This window comes from Leucoraja erinacea, chromosome 20 (assembly GCF_028641065.1).
Source record: "Leucoraja erinacea ecotype New England chromosome 20, Leri_hhj_1, whole genome shotgun sequence".
NCBI classification, from domain to species: domain Eukaryota; kingdom Metazoa; phylum Chordata; class Chondrichthyes; order Rajiformes; family Rajidae; genus Leucoraja; species Leucoraja erinaceus.
This window is the reverse complement of record NC_073396.1, coordinates 29,530,807-29,553,989: the sequence shown is the minus strand read 5'-3', so window position 1 is coordinate 29,553,989 and position 23,183 is coordinate 29,530,807. Positions and strand designations below refer to the sequence as shown.

Here is a 23,183-nt window from a genome sequence, read left to right as displayed (position 1 = left end):
TCGCTATTGCAGGCAAGAGCATCCTGTATCTGCCTGTCAGTTTTTGCGAATCTCTCATAATTGACGTCCATTTCTTCCACCATCCGTACGCACTGCTGATAATAGCAAACGCCTCCGCCAGTTTCTTTGTTGTGAACGTTTTCAATGCCTCGGGTATAACTTCTTCTTCCTCTGGCTCAGCTTCTTTACTTCTTTCTTCCTCCAGTTCGATCAGCTCCTCATTGGAAAATTCTTCAGCCTCAATGTCGACAAGCTCATGAATATCTTCTTCATCAATGTCCAATTCAGCTGTTTCCCAAGCACTAATATCTTGGTACTTACTATGTCATCAAAGCAGAATCTTTGTTAAATCTTTGTTAAAGCCTTTGAATGTGTTCACATATGTCTTCATAACTTTCCTCCAAACGCCGTTCCTGCATTGTTGTGTGACTTCTTCCCATGCTGCAGCAATGTTCCGGATAGCATTTAGATAGCATTAGCCTTTCCAAAACTCTGAGTGTTTGGCCAAATTCAGATGCTTCAACAACCTGTTGTTGAAGCATCAACGTTTGGTGTACACAGTAGGCTTTGAACGCAGCTGTTGCACCTTAGTCCATTGGTTGAATGAGTGCGGTTGTGTTCGGCGGCTAATATACAACCTTTACATCGGAATGCATGTCGACGATATGTTGTGGATGGCCTGAAGCATTATCCAAGATCAGAAGAATTTTGAATGGGGTGTTGTTTTGTCCACATTCTCTTGCCTGCAGAATAAAACAGTTTGGAAACCAGTCTTCAAACAATGTTAATGTCATCCAGGCTTTCTTGTTATGGCGATAATAAACGGAAAGCGTATGCTTGCTCACATTCTTCAATGCTCTAGGGTTTTCCGAGTGGTAGATTAGTAAAGGCTTTAATTTGAACCCTGTAACATTTCCACCCAAAAGTTGCTTTAAACAGTCTTTGGATGCCTTAAATCTGGAATTGTCTTGGAGTCTTGTTGACTGTATGTATGCTCCGGCATACACTTCCTGAACAAGTCCATTTCATCGACATTGAATGTATAAGAAAGAACTGCAGATGCTGGAGGAACTCACCGGCAGTTATCCAGAGATGCTGGCTGTAAATACTTGCGTATCCGTAGGATCAACGGCACGTTCTTTCAGCGTATTGAAAAGATTTCTAGCCTTAGCTTGGATCGTCAGTCGGCTAAGCTATGCGCTTCTGTATCTGGTCTTCCATCCACGTGACAAGTAATCTCGCCATATCATCAAGCGGCCCATTTTTTTCATTATGATCGTGGATTTAACAGATGCTGGCGATTTCACTGCATCACTGATTCGCTTCTTATCCTTTAAGATGGAGGAGATAGTCAATTGCAAAAGTCCTAACTTACTGGCTAGCCACCTTCATGCTGGGCTATTATCTTGAGTTTTATCTCAAGAGTAATTGCCTTCCTCTTCTTCTCACCAGAAGCAGGAGACAGATGGGTGTTATGATGACAAGATGGGATATAAAAACACAAAACACTGTATCCAAAAAATGCTGGCAACACAGTACACTGTAGAGTATCGGTTGTTTACATGCATGATCGCGTGGCTGACTGGGAGCTGCGGCTCGCTGCCGTTGCCCAGCATCACGAGAGAGTATCGTACTGCATATCGCGAGCCTGGAAAAAGATCAAAATTCGAAGTACAGTTTCTACTGAATGCGTATCGCTTTTGCACCATCGTAAAGTCGAAATATCGTAAGTCGATGCATCGTAAGTCAAGGAGCATCTGTACTGAAATATATTGTTACTAACTAGCAACTTTTTTCAGAAATGTAGTGGTATTTATTCAGAAACTTAATTAAACCAAAGCGTTCAACAATAAGAGGCAATATTGACCTACCTGCATTTGTTGGTGGTTGCTATCAGATTGCCAAATTTGTGTGTTTGGAGACACCATATACCATTGTACGGTTTTTGAAGCCACACCTATGCCAACATAGAAACAGAAGTCAACACAGTGCCCTCCATAATGTTTGGGACAAAGACCCTTCATTTATTTATTTGCCACTGTACTCCACAATTTGAGAATTGTATTAGAAAAAAAATCACATGTGGTTAAAGTGCACATTGTCAGATTTTAATAAAGGCCATTTTTATACATTATGGTTTCACCATGTAGAAATAAGTTTAAACTAGTGCATTGTATATCGTGGCATTGTGTGTTAAAGTGCCACAACAGAATGCTCCTTGATGCAATTTAGTTATTTTGATCACAATGACTTCTACTGACATTTCAAACATTTTACTACTCCAGTATTCTTAACTTCTCATCAACAATGCAATGTATGATCAATTTTATTTTAGCTTGTCTTTACATAATTTCAACAAACAATATGTTGCACACACTCATATAGACCCACGGTAATTTTTTTTAAGGCGGTTTGTTCTCTGTGTCATCTAAATTATCCTGAATCTCTTTGTGGGGGGAAAAACAAGCAATATCATACTTTATTTCAATTATTTGTTGAATGTCAGATTAGGTAAAAGGGAAATGCAACGAGACCTGGGTGTTCCAATCACTGAAAGTAAACAGCACAGGAAATGAAGAGAGCTAATGGCATGTTGGCCTTCCTATCGAGATGATTTGAGTATAGGAGTAAAGAGCTTCTTTTGCAGTTGCACAGGGCCCTGGTGAGACCACATCTGAAGTATTGTGTGCAGTTTTGGAATCCTAATTTGAGGAAGCACATCCTTGCTATTGAGACAACGCAGCATAGGTTCATGAGGTTAATCCCTGGCTTGGCAGGACTGTCATATGAGGAAAAACTGGGCTTGTATTCACTAGAATTTAGAAGGATGAGAGGGAATCTTATAGAGACATATAAAATTATAAAAGGACTGGACAAGCTAAATGCAGGAAAAATATTCCCAATGTCGGGGAGAAGTCCAGAACCAGGGGCCACAGTCTAAGAATAAAGGGGACGCAGGGCTCTCACTTAACTTTTTTTCCCTGTTGCCAGCCGGACAACCTAGGCAGCTTTTTTAGATTGCCAAATGACAGTCTAGGTGGTCATTTAAGATGGTTTGCATGACGCGTGTAATAATGTTCTCGGACGAAGTGCGTAGTTACCAGTCGGAATTATGTTCAATGATGCATTCACATATTATTTCTGCTTCAAATAAAGTCACAAACTAAACATATTCACCAATCAAGACATGATATATACCACAATGAAATGCAGCAAAATTATAATCCAGTATCTCAACTATTTTTACACTTTGCAATTAATGCAAATTATATTAGCTCTTCCACTTCCAAACACAAATGTGGTTGGATTATTCAGCGTATGATCAGCCTGTGTCAATAAATCCTGGACCATGGTAACATATATGCTTAATCATGCACACCACAGATTGATGCAAGCATGTTTTCTGTGAAGGACCGAAAATGACCATGACATGGCCATAGCATGGGTCGTTATTGCTATTGACACAGAAACACTCTCGCTTCCCACTTAATTTATCCATAACAAAATGTACTGGTTGCATGGAAATTTCTAAAGGCATTTTATGATAATAGCTGTTAAAACTGACTATACCCATCTGACAGGTTAAACATTACACTAACTGACAAGAGATTGACAAAGGACATAACTGCAGCAAATGTTCTTTTGGTAATATTTTTTAAAGGTGTCAAAACGCCACATTACAGGACATTCTGATTAGATGTACGTGTTGTGAACAGCCATGAAGATACCCAGTTTGTACGCACCAGATTTAAAAAAAAATTATTGATAAACACGGTTTCCATCATTCCGACTTCAGAATTAACGTTAAAATTTCAACTGAAACATCTCCTGACCAAATTTGTGATGTATATGACTGACTGTAGAAGTAAAACCTGGATAAATCCAACGTATAGTTGTGAGTGTTGCTCATTAAATAACTAAAGTACTGATACAACATATTAAGAACATTGATTTGCCGTTAAAATTATTTTCAACATAAAATTGACATTCTTGCCATAGAGGGAGTGCAGAGAAGGTTCACCAGACTGATTCCTAGGAGGTCAGGACTTTCATATGAAGAAAGACTGGATAGACTCAGCTTGTACTCGCTAGAATTTAGAAGATTGAGGGGGGATCTTATAGAAATGTACAAAATTATTAAGGGGTTGGACAGGCTAGGTGCAGGAAGATTGTTCCCGATGTTGGGGAAATCCAGAACAAGGGGTCACAGTTTAAGGATAAGGGGGAAGTCTTTTAGGACCGAGATGAGAAAAACATTTTTCACACAGAGTGGTGAATATGTTGAATTCTCTGCCACAGAAGGTATTTGAGGCCAGTTCATTGGCTATATTTAAGAGGGAGTTAGATGTGGCCCTTGTGGCTAAAGGGATCAGGGGGTATAGAGAGAAGGCAGGTACAGGATACATAGAAATTAGGTGCAGGAGTAGGCCATTCGGCCCTTCTAGCCTGCACCGCCATTCAATATGATCATGGCTGATCATCCAACTCAGTATCCCATACTGAGTTGGATGATCAGCCATGATCATATTGAATGGCGGTGCAGGCTCGAAGGGCCGAATGGCCTACTCTTGCACCTATTTTCTATGCTTCTAAAATGAATTTTGTAATAACGTGTCAACGGTAGCAGTGACAATCGAACACTGCGGTTTTAATGTTTCACGTGTTCACAATTTAATTAATCCATCTTTATGGACTAAAACAAATAATAACATTGGGAATTAAAACACATTTGATTGCATTCTGTTATCAAACATAGTCAATGTTTGCTCTGAAGACATTTCCTGCACAATAGGGTCAGGGAGGGGGGTTGTGTGAATCAGTGCGGGGTGGATAGATGGCGGGGGTGGGAGTTGAGAAGGCAATCGGTGCGGAATGGATGGATTGAGGCAGGTGCATTAGTACGTGTGTGATGGAGTATGTAAAATTGTGAGAGGCCCGGGGAGCCGTTGGTGCGAGGTGGAGTTACCTGGAGCTGTGAGTATAAAAACAGCGCGGGGCTTGCTTTCTACAGAGGCCCGGGGAGCCGTTGGTGCGAGGAGGAGTTACCTGGAGCTGTGAGTTACCCAAATCTGCAACGTTCCATCTCAATTCCAGAGAAGGATTCTGATTCTGGTGGAAGCCTCTGATTGGTGGAAGAGGACCAGCAGAAGCAGCTGATTGGCTTGTATTGTATTTGTATTGTAATTGTAAGGCTTTATTGTATTTGTATAAGGGGGACAATGAAGGCCAGGGCAGTTTACTGTTCTGGATGTCAGATGTGGGAGGTCATGGAGTCAGAGTGCCCTCCAGACGTCCACATCTGCGCAAGGTGTGTCGAGATGGGGCTCCTAAGGGACCGTGTCAGGAACCTGGAACAGCAACTCGATGACCTCTGTCTGCTCAGGGAGAGCGAGGAGGTCATAGAAAGGAGTTACAGGGAGGTGGTCACTCCAAGACCACGGGAGACAGAAAACTGGTTCACAGTTAGGAAGGGCAACGGGCAGAGGCAGGGACTGGTGAGTGCCCCGGTGGCTGTACACCTGGAAAATAAGTACTCGTGCTTGAGTAAGGGTGGGGGAGACAGCCTACCTGGGGGCAGCAACAGCGGCCGGGTCTCTGGCACAAAGACCGGTCCGGTTGCTCAGAAGGGGAGGGCAATTGTAATAGGGGACTCTATAGTCAGGGGGTCGGATAGGCGATTCTGTGGACGCAGACAGGAGTCCCGGATGATAGTTTGCCTCCCTGGTGCCAGGGTCAGGGATGTGTCTGAACGTGTCCAAGAAATCCTGAAATTGGAGGGAGAGGAGCCTGAGGTTGTGGTGCATGTAGGTACCAACGATATAGGTAAAAAAAAGAGAAGAGGTCCTGAAAGAAGAATTTAGGGAGTTGGGTAGAGAGTTAAGGAGAAGAACTGGAAAGGTAACAATCTCAGGATTACTGCCTGTGTCACGCGACAGTGAGAGTAGGAATGGAGTGAGGTGGAGGATAAATGCGTGGATGAGGGACTGGTGCAGTGGGTGTGGATTCAAGTTTCTGGATCATTGGGACCTCTTTTGGGGAAGGTGTGACCTGTACAGAAAGGACGGGTTGCACTTGAACTCAAGGGGGACCAATATCCTGGCGGGGAGATTTGCAAAGGCTACTGGGGAGACTTTAAACTAGTAGGGTTGGGGGGAGGGACTCAAATGGGGAAAGCTAGCAGTCAGTGTGTGAAGCAGGGGGCAGAGAATGGTAGCACTCTGACCCAAAATGTGGGGGAGAGAGAAGAAAAAGAAAATAATCAGAGAATAAGAGAGGGTGGGTTTCTTAAATGTGTATATTTTAATGCTAGGAGCATTGTAAGAAAAGTGGATGAACTTAGAGCCTGGATTGACACCTGGAAGTATGATGTTGTGGTGATCAGTGAAACATGGTTGCAGGAGGGCTGTGATTGGAAACTAAATATTCCAGGATTTCGTTGCTTCAGGTGTAATAGAATTGGAGGGGCAAGAGGTGGAGGTGTTGCATTGCTTATCAGGGAAGATATTACAGCAGTGCTTTGGCAGGATAGATTAGAGGGCTCGTCTAGGGAGGCTATTTGGGTGGAACTGAGAAATGGGAAAGGGGTAGCAACACTTATAGGGGTGTATTATAGACCGCCAAATTGGGAGCGAGAATTGGAAGAGCAAATATGTAAGGAGATTGCAGATATTAGTAGTAAGCACAAGGTAGTGATTGTGGGAGATTTCAATTTTCCACACATAGACTGGGAAACACATTCTGTAAATGGGCTGGATGGGTTGGAGTTTGTAAAATGTGTGCAGGATAGTTTTTTGCAACAATACATAGAAGTACCTACTAGAGAAGGGGCGGTACTGGACCTCCTGTTAGGAAATGAGATGGGTCAGGTGGCAGAGGTATGCGTTGGGGAACAGTTCGGGTCCAGTGATCACAATACCATTAGTTTCAATATAATTATGGAGAGGGACAAAACTGGACCTAGGGTTGAGATTTTTGATTGGAGAAAGGCTAACTTTGAGGAGATGCGAAAGGATTTAAAAGGAGTAAATTGGGACAGTTTGTTTTATGGGAAAGATGTGGAAGAGAAATGGAGTACATTTAAAGGTGAAATTTTAAGAGTCCAGAATCTTTATGTCCCTGTTCGGTTGAAAGGAAATCGTAAAAATTGAAAAGAGCCATGGCTTTCAAGGGAAATTGGACACTTGGTTCGGAAAAAGAGGGAGATCTACAATAATTATAGGCAGCATGGAGTAAATGAGGTGCTTGAGGAGTATAAAGAATGTAAAAAGAATCTTAAGAAAGAAATTAGAAAAGCTAAAAGAAGATATGAGGTTGCTTTGGCAAGTAAGGTAAAAGTAAATCCGAAGGGTTTCTACCGCTATATTAATAGCAAAAGGATAACGAGGGATAAAATTGGTCCATTAGAGAGTCAGAGTGGACAACTATCTGCAGAGCCAAAAGAGATGGGGGAGATATTGAACAGTTTCTTTTCTTCGGTATTCACCAAGGAGAAGGATATTGAATTATGTGAGGTAAGGGAAACAAGTAGAGTAGCTATGGGAACTATGAGGATCAAAGAAGAGGAAGTACTGACACTTTTGAGAAATATAAAAGTGGATAAGTCTCCAGGTCCGGACAGGATATTCCCTAGGACATTGAGGGAAGTTAGTGTAGAAATAGCCGGGGCTATGGCAGAAATATTTCAAATGTCATTAGAAACGGGAATAGTGCCGGAGGATTGGCGTACTGCGCATGTTGTTCCATTGTTTAAAAAGGGGTCTAAGAGTAAACCTAGCAATTATAGACCTGTTAGTTTGACGTCAGTGGTGGGCAAATTAATGGAAAGAATACTTAGAGATAATATATATAAGCATCTGGATAAACAGGGTCTGATTAGGAACAGTCAACATGGATTTGTGCCTGGAAGGTCATGTTTAACTAATCTTCTTGAATTTTTTTGAAGATGTTACTCGGGAAATTGATGAGGGTAAAGCAGTGGATGTTGTGTATATGGACTTCAGTAAGGCCTTTGACAAGGTTCCTCATGGAAGGTTGGTTAAGAAGGTGCAATGGTTGGGTATTAATGGTGGAGTAGCAAGATGGATTGAACAGTGGCTGAATGGGAGATGCCAGAGAGTAATGGTGGATGGTTGTTTGTCAGGTTGGAGGCCAGTGACGAGTGGGGTGCCACAGGGATCTGTGTTGGGTCCACTGTTGTTTGTCATGTACATCAATGATCTGGATGATGGTGTGGTAAATTGGATTAGGAAGTATGCAGATGATACTAAGATAGGTAGGGTTGCGGGTAATGAAGTAGAGTTTCAAAGTCTACAGAGAGATTTATGCCAGTTGGAAGAGTGGGCTGAAAGATGGCAGATGGAGTTTAATGCTGATAAGTGTGAGGTGCTACATCTTGGCAGGACAAATCAAAATAGGACGTACATGCTAAATGGTAGGGAATTGAAGAATGTTGGTGAACAGAGGGATCTGGGAATAACTGTGCACAGTTCCCTGAAAGTGGAATCTCATGTAGATAGGGTGGTAAAGAAAGCTTTTGGTGTGCTGGCCTTTATAAATCAGAGCATTGAGTATAGAAGTTGGGATGTAATGTTAAAATTGTACAAGGCATTGGTGAGGCCAATTCTGGAGTATGGTGTACAATTTTGGTCGCCTAATTATAGGAAGGATGTCAACAAAATAGAGACAGTACAGAAGAGATTTACTAGAATGTTGCCTGGGTTTCAGCAACTAAGTTACAGAGAAAGGTTGAACAAGTTAGGGCTTTATTCTTTGGAGCGCAGAAGGTTAAGGGGGGACTTGATAGAGGTTTTTAAAATGATGAGAGGGATAGACAGAGTTGACGTGGAAAAGCTTTTCCCACTGAGAGTAGGGAAGATTCAAACAAGGGGACATGACATGAGAATTAAGGGACTGAAGTTTAGGGGTAACATGAGGGGGAACTTCTTTACTCAGAGAGTGGTAGCTGTGTGGAATGAGCTTCCAGTGAAGGTGGTGGAGGCAGGTTCGTTTTTATCATTTAAAAATAAATTGGATAGTTATATGGATGGGAAGGGAATGGAGGGTTATGGTCTGAGCGCAGGTATATGGGACTAGGGGAGATGATGTGTTCGGCACGGACTACAAGGGTCGAGATGGCCTGTTTCCGTGCTGTAATTGTTATATGGTTATACGGTGAGGGGAGAGCACGGGGGATGTCATTGGCGTTGAATGGGGGGGGGGGAGGATCAGTACAGGATGAATGGGGGTAGACAAAAATGCTGGAGAAACAGCGAGTGAGGCAGCATCTATGGACGAAGGAAATAGGCAACGTTTTGGGTCGAGACCCTTCTTCAGACTGTTCCCCGCCATTCTTTTTGGATGGGGGGGGGATCAGTATATGACAGATGTGGGGGGGGGGGGGGGGGGGGGGGGGGGGTTCAGTACAGGGATGAATGGGGGGGGGGGGTTCAGTACAGGATCGGAGGGTCTGTGCAGGATGAGGGGGGGGGGAGGGGTCAGTACAGTGTGGATCGGAGGGGGGTCTGTGCAGGATGATGACTAGGGGATCAGTGAATGATGGGGATCAGTACAGTGGGGGAACGAGGGGATACAGGATGAATGGGGGATCAGTCAGTACGAGGGGAGTGAATGAATGGGGGATCAGTACAGGATGAATGAGGGGATCAGTACAGGATGAATGAGGGGATCAGTACAGGATGAATGAGGGGATCAGTACAGGATGAATGAGGGGATCAGTACAGGATGGATCAGTACAGGATGAATGAGGGGATCAGTACAGGATGAATGAGGGGATCAGTACAGGATGAATGAGGGGATCAGTACAGGATGAATGAGGGGATCAGTACAGGATGATGAGGGGATCAGTACAGGATGAATGAGGGGATCAGTACAGGATGAATGAGGGGATCAGTACAGGATGAATGAGGGGATCAGTACAGGATGATGAGGGGAACAGTATGAGGGGATCAGTACAGGATGAATGAGGGGATCAGTACAGGATGAATGAGGGGATCAGTACAGGATGAATGAGGGGATCAGTACAGGATGAATGAGGGGGTCAGTACAGGATGAATGATAAATGGAGGGCGAGTCAGTTCAGGATGGATGGGAGATCAGTACAGGACGGATGGGGTGGATCAGTACAGGATGGATAGGGGGTTCAGTACAGGATGGATGGGAGATCAGTACATGATGAATAGGGGGATCAGAAGGGGATGGATGGGGGGGGATCAGTACAGGATGAATGGAGGGGGAGCAGTGCAGGATGGATGGGAAGAGGGGGTCAGTACAAGATGAATTGGGGGACCAGTGTAGGATGGATGGGGAGTGGCAGGAGAATCAATGCGAGGTGGATAGGAAGATCAGTGCAGAATGAATAGATTGGGGGGAGTGGGGGTAGATGGGGAGGGGAGCACAGAGGATGTCAGTGAGCACTGAATAGGGGCGGGAATGGGGATCGGTGCAGGATGGAGTGGAGGGGTCTCGGGATAAGAGGGGGGCGTACAAGAGGAAGGGAGAGGCAAGGTGGGGAGGAAGGTCAGCGTTCCTCCGACAACATTGCCCCGCTTCCTTGGCAGTCCCTATCCATCGCCAAGTGCCGCCACCAAAGGGGGAGGCAGTTGGGATCTCCTCGCCACCGCCTCCCCTCCTCCGCCAGTCAACAGCAAGGTGCGAGGCCGAGCGGTGTAGTTCAAAGCTTTGGTGCAGCTGCTTCAGATGGCGGAAGGAGGCCTCCCCCTCCCTCCCTTGGCGTGCGAGAGGGTATGTTTTGAAAGCGGTTATCGCTGTTAGCGGATTTGCAAGCAGCATCTGCTATCAGGGCAGGCGGGGTGCAGGAGGAGGAGGAGGTGGAGCCGCTGTCGCAGATGCTGCTGTGCGATTCCATCATTCGCTCCGACCCTTCGTCACCCCGCACCTGGTATCTTTGCCCGGCACTACAGCCGTGGCTGTCGCCAACACGAAACGTCACGTTCCTTTTCTCCAGAGATGCTGCCTGACCCGCTGAGTTACTCCAGTTTTTGTGTCTGTCTTCAGTATAAACTAGTATCTGCAGTGCCAAGCCAGGCAAAATGACTTGGCGTTTAGGTTGCCCGGCGGCACTTTGGGTAGTCATTGGCACCCAGGCAACGGCTAATTTCGAGCCCTGGGGAGGACATTTAAAACTGAGGTGAGGAAAAACTTTTTCACCCAAAGTTGTGAATTTGAGGTCAATTGACTGGATTAATTTAAAAAAGAGTTAGATAAGAGTTCTCAAGGCAAGTGGAATCAAGGGATGTGGGGAGAAGGCAGGTAGAAATTTTCCTTATGATTTCAAAAATCCAATATCGATTTGGTCAATTATTTCCCGAGATATTTACTAAAATTTATAACCAAACTGCCATTTAAAAAAAATATTAAGGGGGCCCAGCTGCTGACCTCACAATGCCTTTGCACCTGGCCCAACTGCCCCCTGCCCCCCGCCCCCCCACCTGCCTCCTGGCCCCGCTCCCCCAGCCTGCCAGGTTGTTGATTCCATTGTTTTTCATTGAAATGAATTTAATTATTTCCTACTTAACATCACTAATTCTTAACATTAGCTTTCAATTTCAAAGGCAGTTTAAAAAAAATAAATTTGCTTAGATCGGAGCTGCTGTGTGTGTGACGCGGCAGGCTCTGCCCCTGAATTCCATAGAGCTGCCGACAGCTTTTATGCATGAGACGCGGACGCTTCATTTCCAGAACATTCTGAACGTGACACACGATTGCATTTTGCTCTGTCTCTCCCCCTTCCATTCCCCCCCTCTCTCTCTCCCCCACACTCTCTCTCCTCCCATCTCTCACCCATCCTCCTCCACCCTCACCCCCCTCCCTCCCTCTCTACACACGCCTGCGAGTTGGGTGCTATGCGTCAGTGGATAGGGCGGTTATGGGGTAAAAGGAGCAAATGAATAATATAATAGTTAGTGTGTGTGACACCGCATGCCGCCGCCCCCCCCTTCCCCGTAACCACCCGTTGGGGAAACAGACCCAACGGGTCTGCACTTGGTCTAGTTTTCTATATTTCTATGCCTGTTATTCCATGCAAAGTAATTTAAGTTTTCTATTCAATGTTGCTTGAAAATCTATATTACTAAAAGCCTGATCTTAACCACTTCCTGTTGTTCTGTATATTGATTTTAGAAAAAACGCTCCCACTTCGCTGCGCAGGACAAAAGGATTTTTCCCATCGATGAAAAATAAGAGGTATTAATGTTTAAAAAATGTTGAGATTCTCTCTCCTGAAGGCCATGCCCCTTCAGGAAAGACTATAAAACCTGGAAGCGTTAAGTGCCTCAGTCAGGCTCTGCAAGATGGCAGAGCGAGAGGGTCATGTCTCTTAGTCCGAGCTGTGAATAACACTGAACACGTCTACTAAACTGTGAGTGGTTTTACTGACCTGTCAGTGCCCTTAATGTGGTTTGAAAATATAGTTTGGGAATGCTAAAGCTGTGTTGCTTGTGGTTTGGAAATGCTAAAGCTGTGTTGTTGCCTGTGGTTTGGAAATGCTAAAGCTGTGTTGCCTAATTAAAGTTGCCTTGCCTTATATATAATTAAAAGTCTAAACTTGACCACTTCCTCTTTGCGCTTTATATTGATTTTAGAAAAAACGCTACCACGTACGGCTGTGATTTTTGGCCATCTTATTCAGAGCCCCCCTCCGCTCATCATGTGCTGAGGATTTTTCCCATCGATGAAAAATAAAAGTTATTAGTGTTTAAAAAATGTTGAGATTCTCTCTCCTGGCAATCACACCATGAAGGCCACGCCCCTTCTGGTGGGAGGGACTATAAAACCCAGAAGTGTGGGCATGGCTCATTCTCTGCAAGATGGAGGAGGGAGAGGTCACGACCCGCTGTCTTTAGTGGCCTTGCACCCTGCTTGAAGTGGTAAGAAACTGCACTTGAATTTGGTGGCCTTAAACCCTGCTTGAAATGGAATTTTAAGGAATAGCCGTGCGTCAACTGCCAGCTCACCAGCCGTGAGTGAGCTGTCAGCATAACAGGCTTGAGTGACTGAGCCGTCGGCCCAGGAATCCATTCGGCCCACAATGTCCATACTAGCCCTCTGGAAACCAGTCCCTTCAGCCCACAACACCCATACGAGCGCACCAGAACCCCCCCCATCCCCATTGGCCACCAATATTGGAATTGGTGGAGAGGTGGAATATTGCGTTGGAGCCCCCCCGTGTGATGCTGGGACCCAACGAGCCCCACATAGTCTAGTTGATTTATATAGTTATCAATGATTTTGTTCCACATGTTCAAAGAAATGGTTCAGCATTAATATTTTATTTCAGTAAAGAGGAGGTGGTTCATAACGGTTCCCAATTTTCAATGGACTCTTAAGAATTGAATTTTGGCACATTCTGCATATTGTCAACTGTAAACTGCAAATTATACAATTTTAGTGCACAGTGGCACAGCAGTAGATCTGCTGCCAGACTGCTCCAGAGACCCAGGTTCAATCATGAGCTCAGGTGCTGTCTATGTAGAGTTTGCACGTTCTCCCTGTGACCATGTGGGTTTTGTCCAGGCGCTTGAGTTTCTTCCCACATTCCAAAGATGTGCAGGTTTGTAGATTAATTGGCTTCTGTAAATACCCCCTAATGTGTAGCATGTGAATGTGGAATAATGTTGAATTGGTGTACGGGTGATGGATGGTCATCATTGACTTGGTGGGCTGAAGCGTCTGTTTTATGCTGTATCTCTAAACTCTAAATTTGGTGGAATAATTCTGAAATAATAGCGGTGCTCCATATATATCATTCTATGTTTGACTCTGTTGTGGGAACTGATCATTCAGTATTTCCTACAGCCCAAAAAACATTGGACAAGGAGGCTTCAGTGTCCCCCAAGGACAATATAATTAAATGACATGGTCAATATAAAAAGAAATGGTAAATAAATCAATAATGCTGAAAAGTACATAATGTACTAGACTAAGTGGGACCCGTTGGGTCCCAGCATCACATGGGAGGGCTGGTCCCCCAATGCAATATTCCTCCTCTCCAACAATTCCAATATTGGTGGCCAGTGCGAGGGGGCTTTCTGGAGCTCTAGTATGGGAGCTGTGGGCTGAACTGGTTTCCAGAGGGCTAGTATGGACATTGTGGGACGAATGGATTCTTGGACTGGCAGCTCAGTCACTCAAGCCTGTTGTGCAGGCAGCTCACTCACTCACGGCTGGTGGGCTGGCAGTTGACTCACGGCTATTCCTTGAAATTCCATTTCAAGCAGGGTGCAAGGCCATCAAATTCAAGTGCAGTTTCTTACTACTTCAAGCAGGGTGCAAGGCCACTAAAGACAGCGAGTCGTGACCTCTCCCTCCTCCATCTTGCAGAGACCGAGCCACTCGCACACTTCTGGGTTTTATAGTCCCTCGCCCCTCCCACCGGAATAATCCTCGGCACCTAATGAGCGGAGGGGGACTCCGAGTAAGATGGCCAATTTTTTTTCTAAAATCAATATAAATCGCAAACAGGAAGTGGTCAAGATTAGACTTTTAATTATATAGTAGGCAAGGGAACTTTAATTAGGCAAGGCAACTTTAATTAGGCAAGGGGCAACTTTAATTAGGCAAGGCAACTTTAATTAGGCAAGGCAACTTTAATTAGGCAAGGCAACTTTAATTAGGCAAGGCAACTTTAATTAGGCAAGGTAACTTTAATTAGGCAAGGTTACTTTAGCATTTCCAAACCAAAGGCAACACAGCTTTAGCATTTCCAAACCAAAGGCAACACAGCTTTAGCATTTCCAAACTACATTAAGGGTACTGACAGGTCAGTAAAACCACTCAGTTTAGTAGACATGTGTTCAGTGTCACTCCCAGCTCAGACTGAGAGACGTGACCCTCTCGCACCCCCATCTTGTAGACACTGGCTGAGGCACTCAACACTTCCATGTTTTATAGTCCCTCCGAAAGGGGCATGGTCTTCAGGAGAGAGAATCTCATTTTTTTTAAAACACTAATAACTCTTTTATGTGTCATCAATGGGAAAAATCCTCTTGTCCTGCACAGCGGAGGGGGACTCTGAGTAAGATAGCCAAAAATCACAGCCGTAAGTGGCAGCGTTTTTTCTAAAATAATATACAGAACAACTGGAAGTGGTCAAGATCAGATTTTTAGTAATATAGATTACAGCTTAGATAGAATAGAAACAGTACCATGACAAAAGGAAGCCATGGCTATTGTCCAATAACATTAAATTATGTAAAAACAAGTACATAATTATGTAGAAGGTTTCCAACCTGAAATGTCACCTATCTGTGTTCTCCTGAGATGCTGTCTGACCCGCTTAGCTACTCCAGCAATCTGTCTTCTCAACAATAAATTATAGTGGCATCATTAAATCAAATGTGAATATATCCAGCAAACTACTGTATTTCTTCTCTTACCTTGAGTAAAATATTATGAGGAGTTCAGAAATTACTGCTACCAATTTTGCTGGATGAACATTTAACGCGTGATAATTACCCTCCGGCTGCTGCAGTGGCAGCACTCATTTTAAATATTACGAGTGGGACAAGGACACAGTGCACAAGTAACTCAGCGGGACAGGCAACCTATCTGGAGAACACGGATAAGGTGGCGTTTCAGGTCAGACAAGACTATCATATTTGTCAATAAACTCTTTTAATGAATTTGGAACAGTGGGCAGCCATTCTAACTTAAATTGTACAAATGTAATATGATCAGCATTTATTCTGGATGATGTACAGTGCCCTCCATAATGTTTGGGACAAAAACGTATCTTACTCCTTCAGCGACCGAGTCAAACATTATCTGTATCAAAAACATTTTTTAGTCTATAAGGAGTATTGGATTTTTACCAATATTTAATTTTGCTATTTGTTTTGTCTTAACTCTATCTGTTCTTTAACAAAGTGCAAGATTTTTGCCAGTTTATCTAGTACTTTACAGAAACATTAAAAATTAAGAACTGCATATTCTTAATTTTGTGTATCTTTGTTCAGTATCTCCTGGCTCGTACTTAGATTAGAATCTCACTATCTGTATACTAAATTAAATTTGTGTGATGATCGCTCCTCCAGCTGTAATTTTGATATGGGTTCTTTAAAAGCTTTGAAGGCCTCACATATTGATCCAACAAAGTTTGTTTATAACCAAGATGGAGTTCACGGAATAGCTCTAAAAATATTTCTTATTTTTTCATTTTTCACTCATGTACAAGGGTTACTAGCAAAATCATCAGTTATTCTCTGTAGCTTCCCACTCTAATTCAGTATCAATCACGTTCTCAAACTAGAGGCCATGACCAATTCAATTTCCTCTTTTCCTCTTGTGGAGAGAGAACTTCATTTCCATTCATTACTTTGTCAATATCATGAGAAAGATCAGGAATAGCAGAGTACATCAGTAATATAAAGTGACGAGTCTAATATATAAAATACCAGGCTAATTCAATAAATGCCAGCTCCTTGTTATTTAAGTTAGTTACCACTGCAGTGTGTACTTGCTGGAGTTACAGTGTCCAAATTCTTTGGTAATGGAATATTCTTTGTAATCTTTGCATCATTGGGCATTTTTCTAAGGAAAAATATTGAAAGGAAAGAAATATTAATGCATGCTATCAATTCAGTCCAGCATCAATTCAATCACCTGGTTCTGTTAAAAAACTGTCTTGTTTTTATTTCAGGGATTCCAATTGGTTGACCATGAAGTGTTCCATCATTTAGCAATCTTTGGGTTTCCTTGCATTGGATGCAAAACTTACAAAATGTATCCACTGATACTGGCAACAGCATTTAAAAGGCAAAGGAAGATAATTGGATTGGGACACTTATAAGGAAGGAATCATGAAAGGTTATGAAGTGAAAAGTGTGGGGAGGGGTTAGATTTGACCTGAAGTCTAAATATTCCAGGAGAGCATTTCTGCATCTCTCGCTTCACAATCACACAACAATTTTTTTTCTTCACATCTTTTGGGTACATATATCGGCAAAAATCCCCTTTAAAGATAATTAAAGCTGCATGTGGTTCTGTTTTCTCATTGAATTTCCAGGCTGATTACTGAAATGGATTTTAACAAGCATTTGATACAATTCTGAAGAAAATATTAAATGAATGTGCATAGAATTGAATTAAGAATTAGTCCTCAATTTTTCACATTACATACTGATGCTTTGGATGAAAGAATAAAGTTGTACTTTCAGGTTTGATAATGCCACTGTGAGCAGGAAAATTCAAGGAGGCATTCACAAACCACGTGACAGTAAAATGATGATAGATAAGGTTTAGTTTGAAGAAGAGCAGTGCATCTATTCTGGATCTTGGGAAACAAAATGACATCACTTGGAAGTGCAAAATCCTAAAAGTTGTAAAAGAACAAAGATTTATCAGTAACTATATGTATACAAATCAAGTAAATGCAGAGCTACAAAATGTGGCACCCTAGTTTTACCTCAAACAGAAAGGGAAAGAAGATGTATTGTTAAAAAGAGAATTGGTCAAACTGGATTTCCAACATAGGGCTGATACAAAGGAAGCGTTCTCTTTGAGTAGTGGGGTTTGGAAACAAAACCCTCTGTTAAAATCTTCTCTGGATGTGGAGAGGATGTTTCCACTAGTGGGGGAGTCGAAAACCAGAGCGTTCAGCCTTAGAATAAAAGGATGTACCTTCAGAAAGGAGTTAGTGAATTTGTGGAATTCATTGCCACAGACAGCTGTAGAGGCCAAGTGATTGGGTATTTTTAAAGCAGATTGACAGGTTCTTGATTAGTAAATGTGACATGTTATAGGGGTTATGGTGAATGGGGTTGAGAGGGAAAGGTAGATCAGCCATGATCTACCTTTGAATGGCATAGCAGACTCGATGGGCCGAATGGCTTAATTATCTCCTATGACATGAACTTAAAATAGGATAAGGCAGAAATTAAAAAGTAATTTTAAACTCAAAGGGCAAGGTAAATATAGACGTTTTCCCCTCAAACGCAAGCTGATATTAATTGAAAATTTCAAGATTGCAAACAAGAGTTGCTTGATGTCTGCCAATTTACTTTAATGATCACTACACTTCGAAAATATTTAGTTAGCATATTTAGTTAGTGCTTTGGCATATTCTTAAATTTTAAGAGGCAATATACAAATCCTTTAATGGAGAAAAGGCAGGCAAACTAAATTTAGCTGTTGACCTAACTCAGCATCCTCCAGGGTAGTAATGGTCTACACTTGCCACTATGACATTTACAGCCTGCAAAATAAGCATGTTGATTATATTTATGACATTATATAGGAAATGCACAACTGCAAATTGATGTTATAGGGAGATATTGCATGGAAAGCCCACCAAGTATGTACCAAAATCAACAACAATTGTTATAATAATTCTACTTTAATCCCACATTCTCATCAACCCCAGGTTCTCCCACTCACCTACAAGTTAGGTATGATTTACAATGGCTAATTAACATCCCAATGTGCACATCTTTGGGACATGGAAGGAAACGGAAGCTCATGAAAGAAATCAATTTGGTCACAGGGAGAATGTGCAAACTCCACAGACAGTACCCAAGGTACCCATGATAGGCACAAAATGCTGGAGTAAATCAGTGGGACCAGCAGCATCTCTGGAAAGAAGGAATGGGTGCCATTTTGGGTCAAGCCCAGAAACAAAACTGGGGGTTTTTTAGGCAGGTCATCTATAAGTATTTCATAGAACTCTGCCTCACAAGACATGCTTCTGCATGGTTATTCTGCACTGTCTGCATTCTGTGAATATGCAGCCAAAAAATCCTAGAAGTTGTGGACTGCATGTTTTTTATTTGGCATATTTGGGCTCCTCCTTAGCTTAGTGTGACAAGTTTAGAGAAAACCTGGAAGGAAAATCACATGCTTTATGCAACTTGCAATGAGTGTTTAGTTTTACTATGTGGTTGATCTTTTGTTGAGTTTGAATTGTGCAGTGCACAAAATTTGGAACTATGCTTTCCAATTTGTGTAGTTTCAAAGTTACACTTCTTTGAAGCTTCTTGGAATGCCTTTTGTACTAAAATTGATGTACAAATGCTAGTTATTGATATTACACTGTTTTTGGGAGTTAATTATCTGTGCCATTGGAATTAAGATACTAATGAAGATATTATCAATAGAAATTGAGACATAATTTCCCTTTTATAAATACGTCATACCCATGAGCACAGGACTCCAAAAAAAATGCAATTTTCCCAAATGGTAAATTTGATTGGCATCAATAACAAATTCTCAGAATGTTATGGACTGAAAGATTAGATATTCATAAATGTAGAAGACAGAACAATAAATTTGTCATTGCAACATTGGAGCACGATAAATTCCAAATTTACTACAAAAGGTATACCAATATGAATTTTCCATACATTTCATAAATGATACACTGCTAAAAATTGTATTGTTATAAATCTCAGAAGTACATAATTCGAATAGAATCAGCCTATTGTAAATTAACACCATTGCTAAATTAATTAATACCTTTTAAGTTGTTGCAAGTTCAATTCATAGTTAGTAGAATCAGAAGTTTTCTCATGAGGCAAAAGCTGTAATTTCTGGTCTGACGGAACTGCAGACAAATCCATGTAGTTTACACATGTTGTGGGCTCCGCATTTTTCAGATCTGCTGCAGAAGTTGGATAATGTGGTACAGGAGGCATTTTAGGCTGTTGTATTGATGGAAGTGAAAATTAATGGTTTATAATAAAGTAATTAGTGCATAGAAATGACGACAAGTTTAAACTAATGTAAGGTAGGCTGTACCTCCTCTGGTTTCCTCCTGGCCGATGGTCTATTTATAGTCTGTAAAACAGTTGTTACTTTTTTTTCCAAATTATTTATTCTCGTCTGTGTGAAAAAAAAATCAAATTTAATCTTGACACCTTGTACATCTTAAATGTTTTAAAATATGGTGACAATGGCATGGATCTATATAAATAAGAAGTCAAGGTCACAACAGAAAGAAAGATAGCAATTTAAAAAGAATCAGATGTACAACTGAACAAAATAAAACTGCTGAGAAATGTATCCTCAATTGGTGGCATTAAATGCTTCTTAATTTTGGAAACTGAGGACAACGCACCATCCTATAGCACAATTCTGATTTGAGATTACGCTAATGATATTTCTACAGGGGACAATGTAAATTTTGAAATTTGTACCTTTCATTTCTCATTGATCACTTAAAGGGCCTATCCCACTAATGCGACTTTTTAGCAACTGTCTTCGACCTTCAAGCTCGAGGGGGAAAAACCTCGAGCTGGATCAACCGTCAGCGATGAAACTTAAAAAGGGGTTTGTGTAGAGTTAGTGTAAACTGGATGCTTGATGGTAAACATGGAATTTTTACGCACTGTCTGACTTGGACCATGAAAAGGTATTTGGAAGTGCATTTGCAGTACAAACCTGCAGGACTATGGATCTCTTCCCACGTGTGAAGTTACAAATTCATTTTCAATCAGTACAGTTACCGTAGGTCACAGGGCCTACTTTTCTATAGTAACTTTCTTCTGATTTTGTGAACTGACTCCAGAAAGGTTAGACATTTAACCCTTTTGCCTGGGTTTGACTTGAACACAAACAGCTTATGTCAGCTGGCGTTGCACAAAGTCATTTTTCAGTTGTGTTTGTTTTAATTTTTTAAAACAGATAATTAATAATTAGTGTTAATAATAATTAGTGTTTAAATAGTATTTTTATTTTGTAGTCTCTGAATAGTTTTGAATGCCAAAGATAAAGCTGGTTGTCAAGGCAATCACTGGATAGACAGGCCTTTTATTTTGGAGGAACTCAGCCTGACCAATTGTACTAATCGAGTTCCTCTTCCACTACGTGTTTTGCTCAAGATTCCAGCATCTGCAGTTCCTTGCATCTCCAGGCCTTATTTTACTTCGGAGACACGCGAGTGACTACGTGAAGGCTGTCAGCCCGCATGTGCGTCATTACGTCTACTGCATGGCGCCACGACTGGCTGGTAGGTGCGTCGCTCCTCCAGCGGTAAGTTTAAAAGACCCGCAGGTAAGTTCTTGAACTTATTCTGTGGTTGTGTGTTCGGTAAATCTTGATTGCAGGATTGCTTCAAGTTCGAACGGAAATGGACAAAAAGGTGAAGGCAAGACGAGCTACGGAGACCTGCTATGGAAGACTTGAAAAAACTTGACCGAGAGGGAGAGAGAGAGTGGGGAGAAAAAAAACGAGTGGAGAGATAGAAAGGGAGGAGAAAAGAGGGGAAGAGAGACAGAGGCAAAGGGAGGAAGGGGAGAGAGAGGGGAGAAAGAGAGAGGGGGAGAAAGAGAGAGAGAGGGGGGGGGTTCATTCAAAATCTGACCCAGTCTGTTTCTTCAGCATTCATACAGGTGATCAGCCGTATAAATGTGTACAGCCTGGTTGTGAGAAATCCTTTACACAGCTCTCCAACCTACAGGTACTACCCTCTCTCTCCCCCCTCTCCCTCGGACAGCGGGTTGCGGGGGCGGCCGTCAACTTTGCCACCCAAGTCGCTGACGATAATTCCAGCGACTTCAGACTTGGTGTCTCTGCAGAGCACCGTGGCTATCCCGAGAGGTGGAAAAGCCAAGCAAAATTCTGTGAGGCCTATAGAGTCAGGCCAGGAGGGTGCACCTCCCACAATGGATAGCGTCTCCGGACATCTGTCCCGGATGGAGCACTTGAAATACCACCATGAAATACTCCTAGGAATGGAGTCATATCAGCGCGGGTCTCCAAGAGAGCCCGCGACAGTGCCTGGTTCAGGGCTGCATGATGTCTCCCTCTCTGAGGGGAGCATCCAGTCAGTTTTGGGCTGGCTCAGAGTTCGGCGGTATGTCCAGGGAACATACCATGATGCACGGGCTGCAAGAAGCAGAAATACCCGCAATAGCATCGAAAATTGCGATGCCATCGCAAATTGGGGAGCCGCTTGAGGAAGAATTGGCGGCTAGCATCAACTATCCGGCTTCACATCAGCTCCAAGAGCAAGTAATGGTGGATACGGCCATGAGGCACCACACGCCTATCAACTGTGCGTCATTAAGTGTGCCGGCTGTAAACAGCTCGATATGGAATCATATCGGGGGAGGCATCAGGAACCAGGAGGTGAAACTCCAGAGCCTGTTTGCTTCAGGCAATATGGCCTTTGCCAGGTCGGTGGATGGAGGCCCTCTGTCGGATGGACAACAAGATGCGCTGGCATTATTGTGCAACGCGCACTTTGAAATAAATTGCTACCGCAAGAATGCCATCCGCCTTACTCCGAAACTTAATTTTGCAGGATTATGCAAAGCCAGCAATGTGCAGCCGCCAAATTACCTGTTTGGTGAAGATCTACCCAATCAGGTCAAAGACCCTAGATGACGAGGCAAAAGCCGTGGGGCTGATCCGAGCTCCATCAACGAGTGGAGCTTCGTCCTTCCAGCGGCAACACCCCTACGCCTCTACCAGCAGCAATCGATTCCCTGAAGCTGGAAGCAGCATGAAGGCCGAACATTATGGACACAAGTCTTTTTTAGGGCACGGCCAAGACCGGTCCTCCTCAAAAATGCGTACCTTGCGCACTCCAGCAGCTCTACCCCCCAAACCTCGGCGGCGGAAATACAAACCACAATGCCACCAGTAACCATGGAGGTAGGTGGGTCTGGTTCTTTTTGGAACACGAGGGTGTGCACCACTCACAAGTTGGGGAAAGATTACACTGGTCTGTGAATAAACATCAGATTCGTTTATACTGCACAATATACATCAATTCCAAATTGAATTCTTTTCTGGCTCATTTCCACCCTCACAGCATACACCAAACCGGTCCTTTATGCATTAAAGGATATACAAGCTAAAGTTCAGTAAGGGGTAATTGAATCATCCTTGACAACTCAAATTAACTCCTTTGTGCAGTATAGACTTTCAAAATAGGTAAAACTCTGAAAAATAGCTAAATTAGCTATTTCAGCCACCAGACTTGTTGAGAGATTGGGGTTTCTTATCCATCCAATTAAATCTAAATTGATACCATCCAGAGTTAATGATGAGTTGGGATTTACCATTAACTCATTCACATGTTGGTGACTCTGCTCTCGGGCAAGAGATTGGAATTAATAGAAGCTTGTAATTATCTCATTGTAAAACAGCAACCAGTCAACGTAGCCCGTATAATTGGCAAATTAGAGGCTACTTTCCAGCTGCAAAAT

The 23,183-nt window shown here is 42.8% G+C and overlaps 1 protein-coding gene across 3 annotated transcripts in view; it reads right to left on the bottom strand.

Moving 5' to 3' along the window:
* LOC129707020 (activating transcription factor 7-interacting protein 1-like) overlaps positions 1 to 23,183 on the bottom strand; it is a 91,065-nt gene that overhangs the window by 12,783 nt on the left and 55,099 nt on the right. For all 3 annotated transcript variants that reach the window (XM_055651748.1, XM_055651746.1, XM_055651747.1), the window contains exons 5-8: positions 19,768 to 19,851; positions 19,486 to 19,670; positions 16,478 to 16,566; positions 1,872 to 1,957 (exon numbers count right to left, since the gene is read on the bottom strand). In XM_055651748.1, the coding sequence (XP_055507723.1) occupies positions 1,872 to 1,957; positions 16,478 to 16,566; positions 19,486 to 19,670; positions 19,768 to 19,851 (444 nt within the window). The remainder of the gene's footprint in view (positions 1 to 1,871; positions 1,958 to 16,477; positions 16,567 to 19,485; positions 19,671 to 19,767; positions 19,852 to 23,183) is intronic.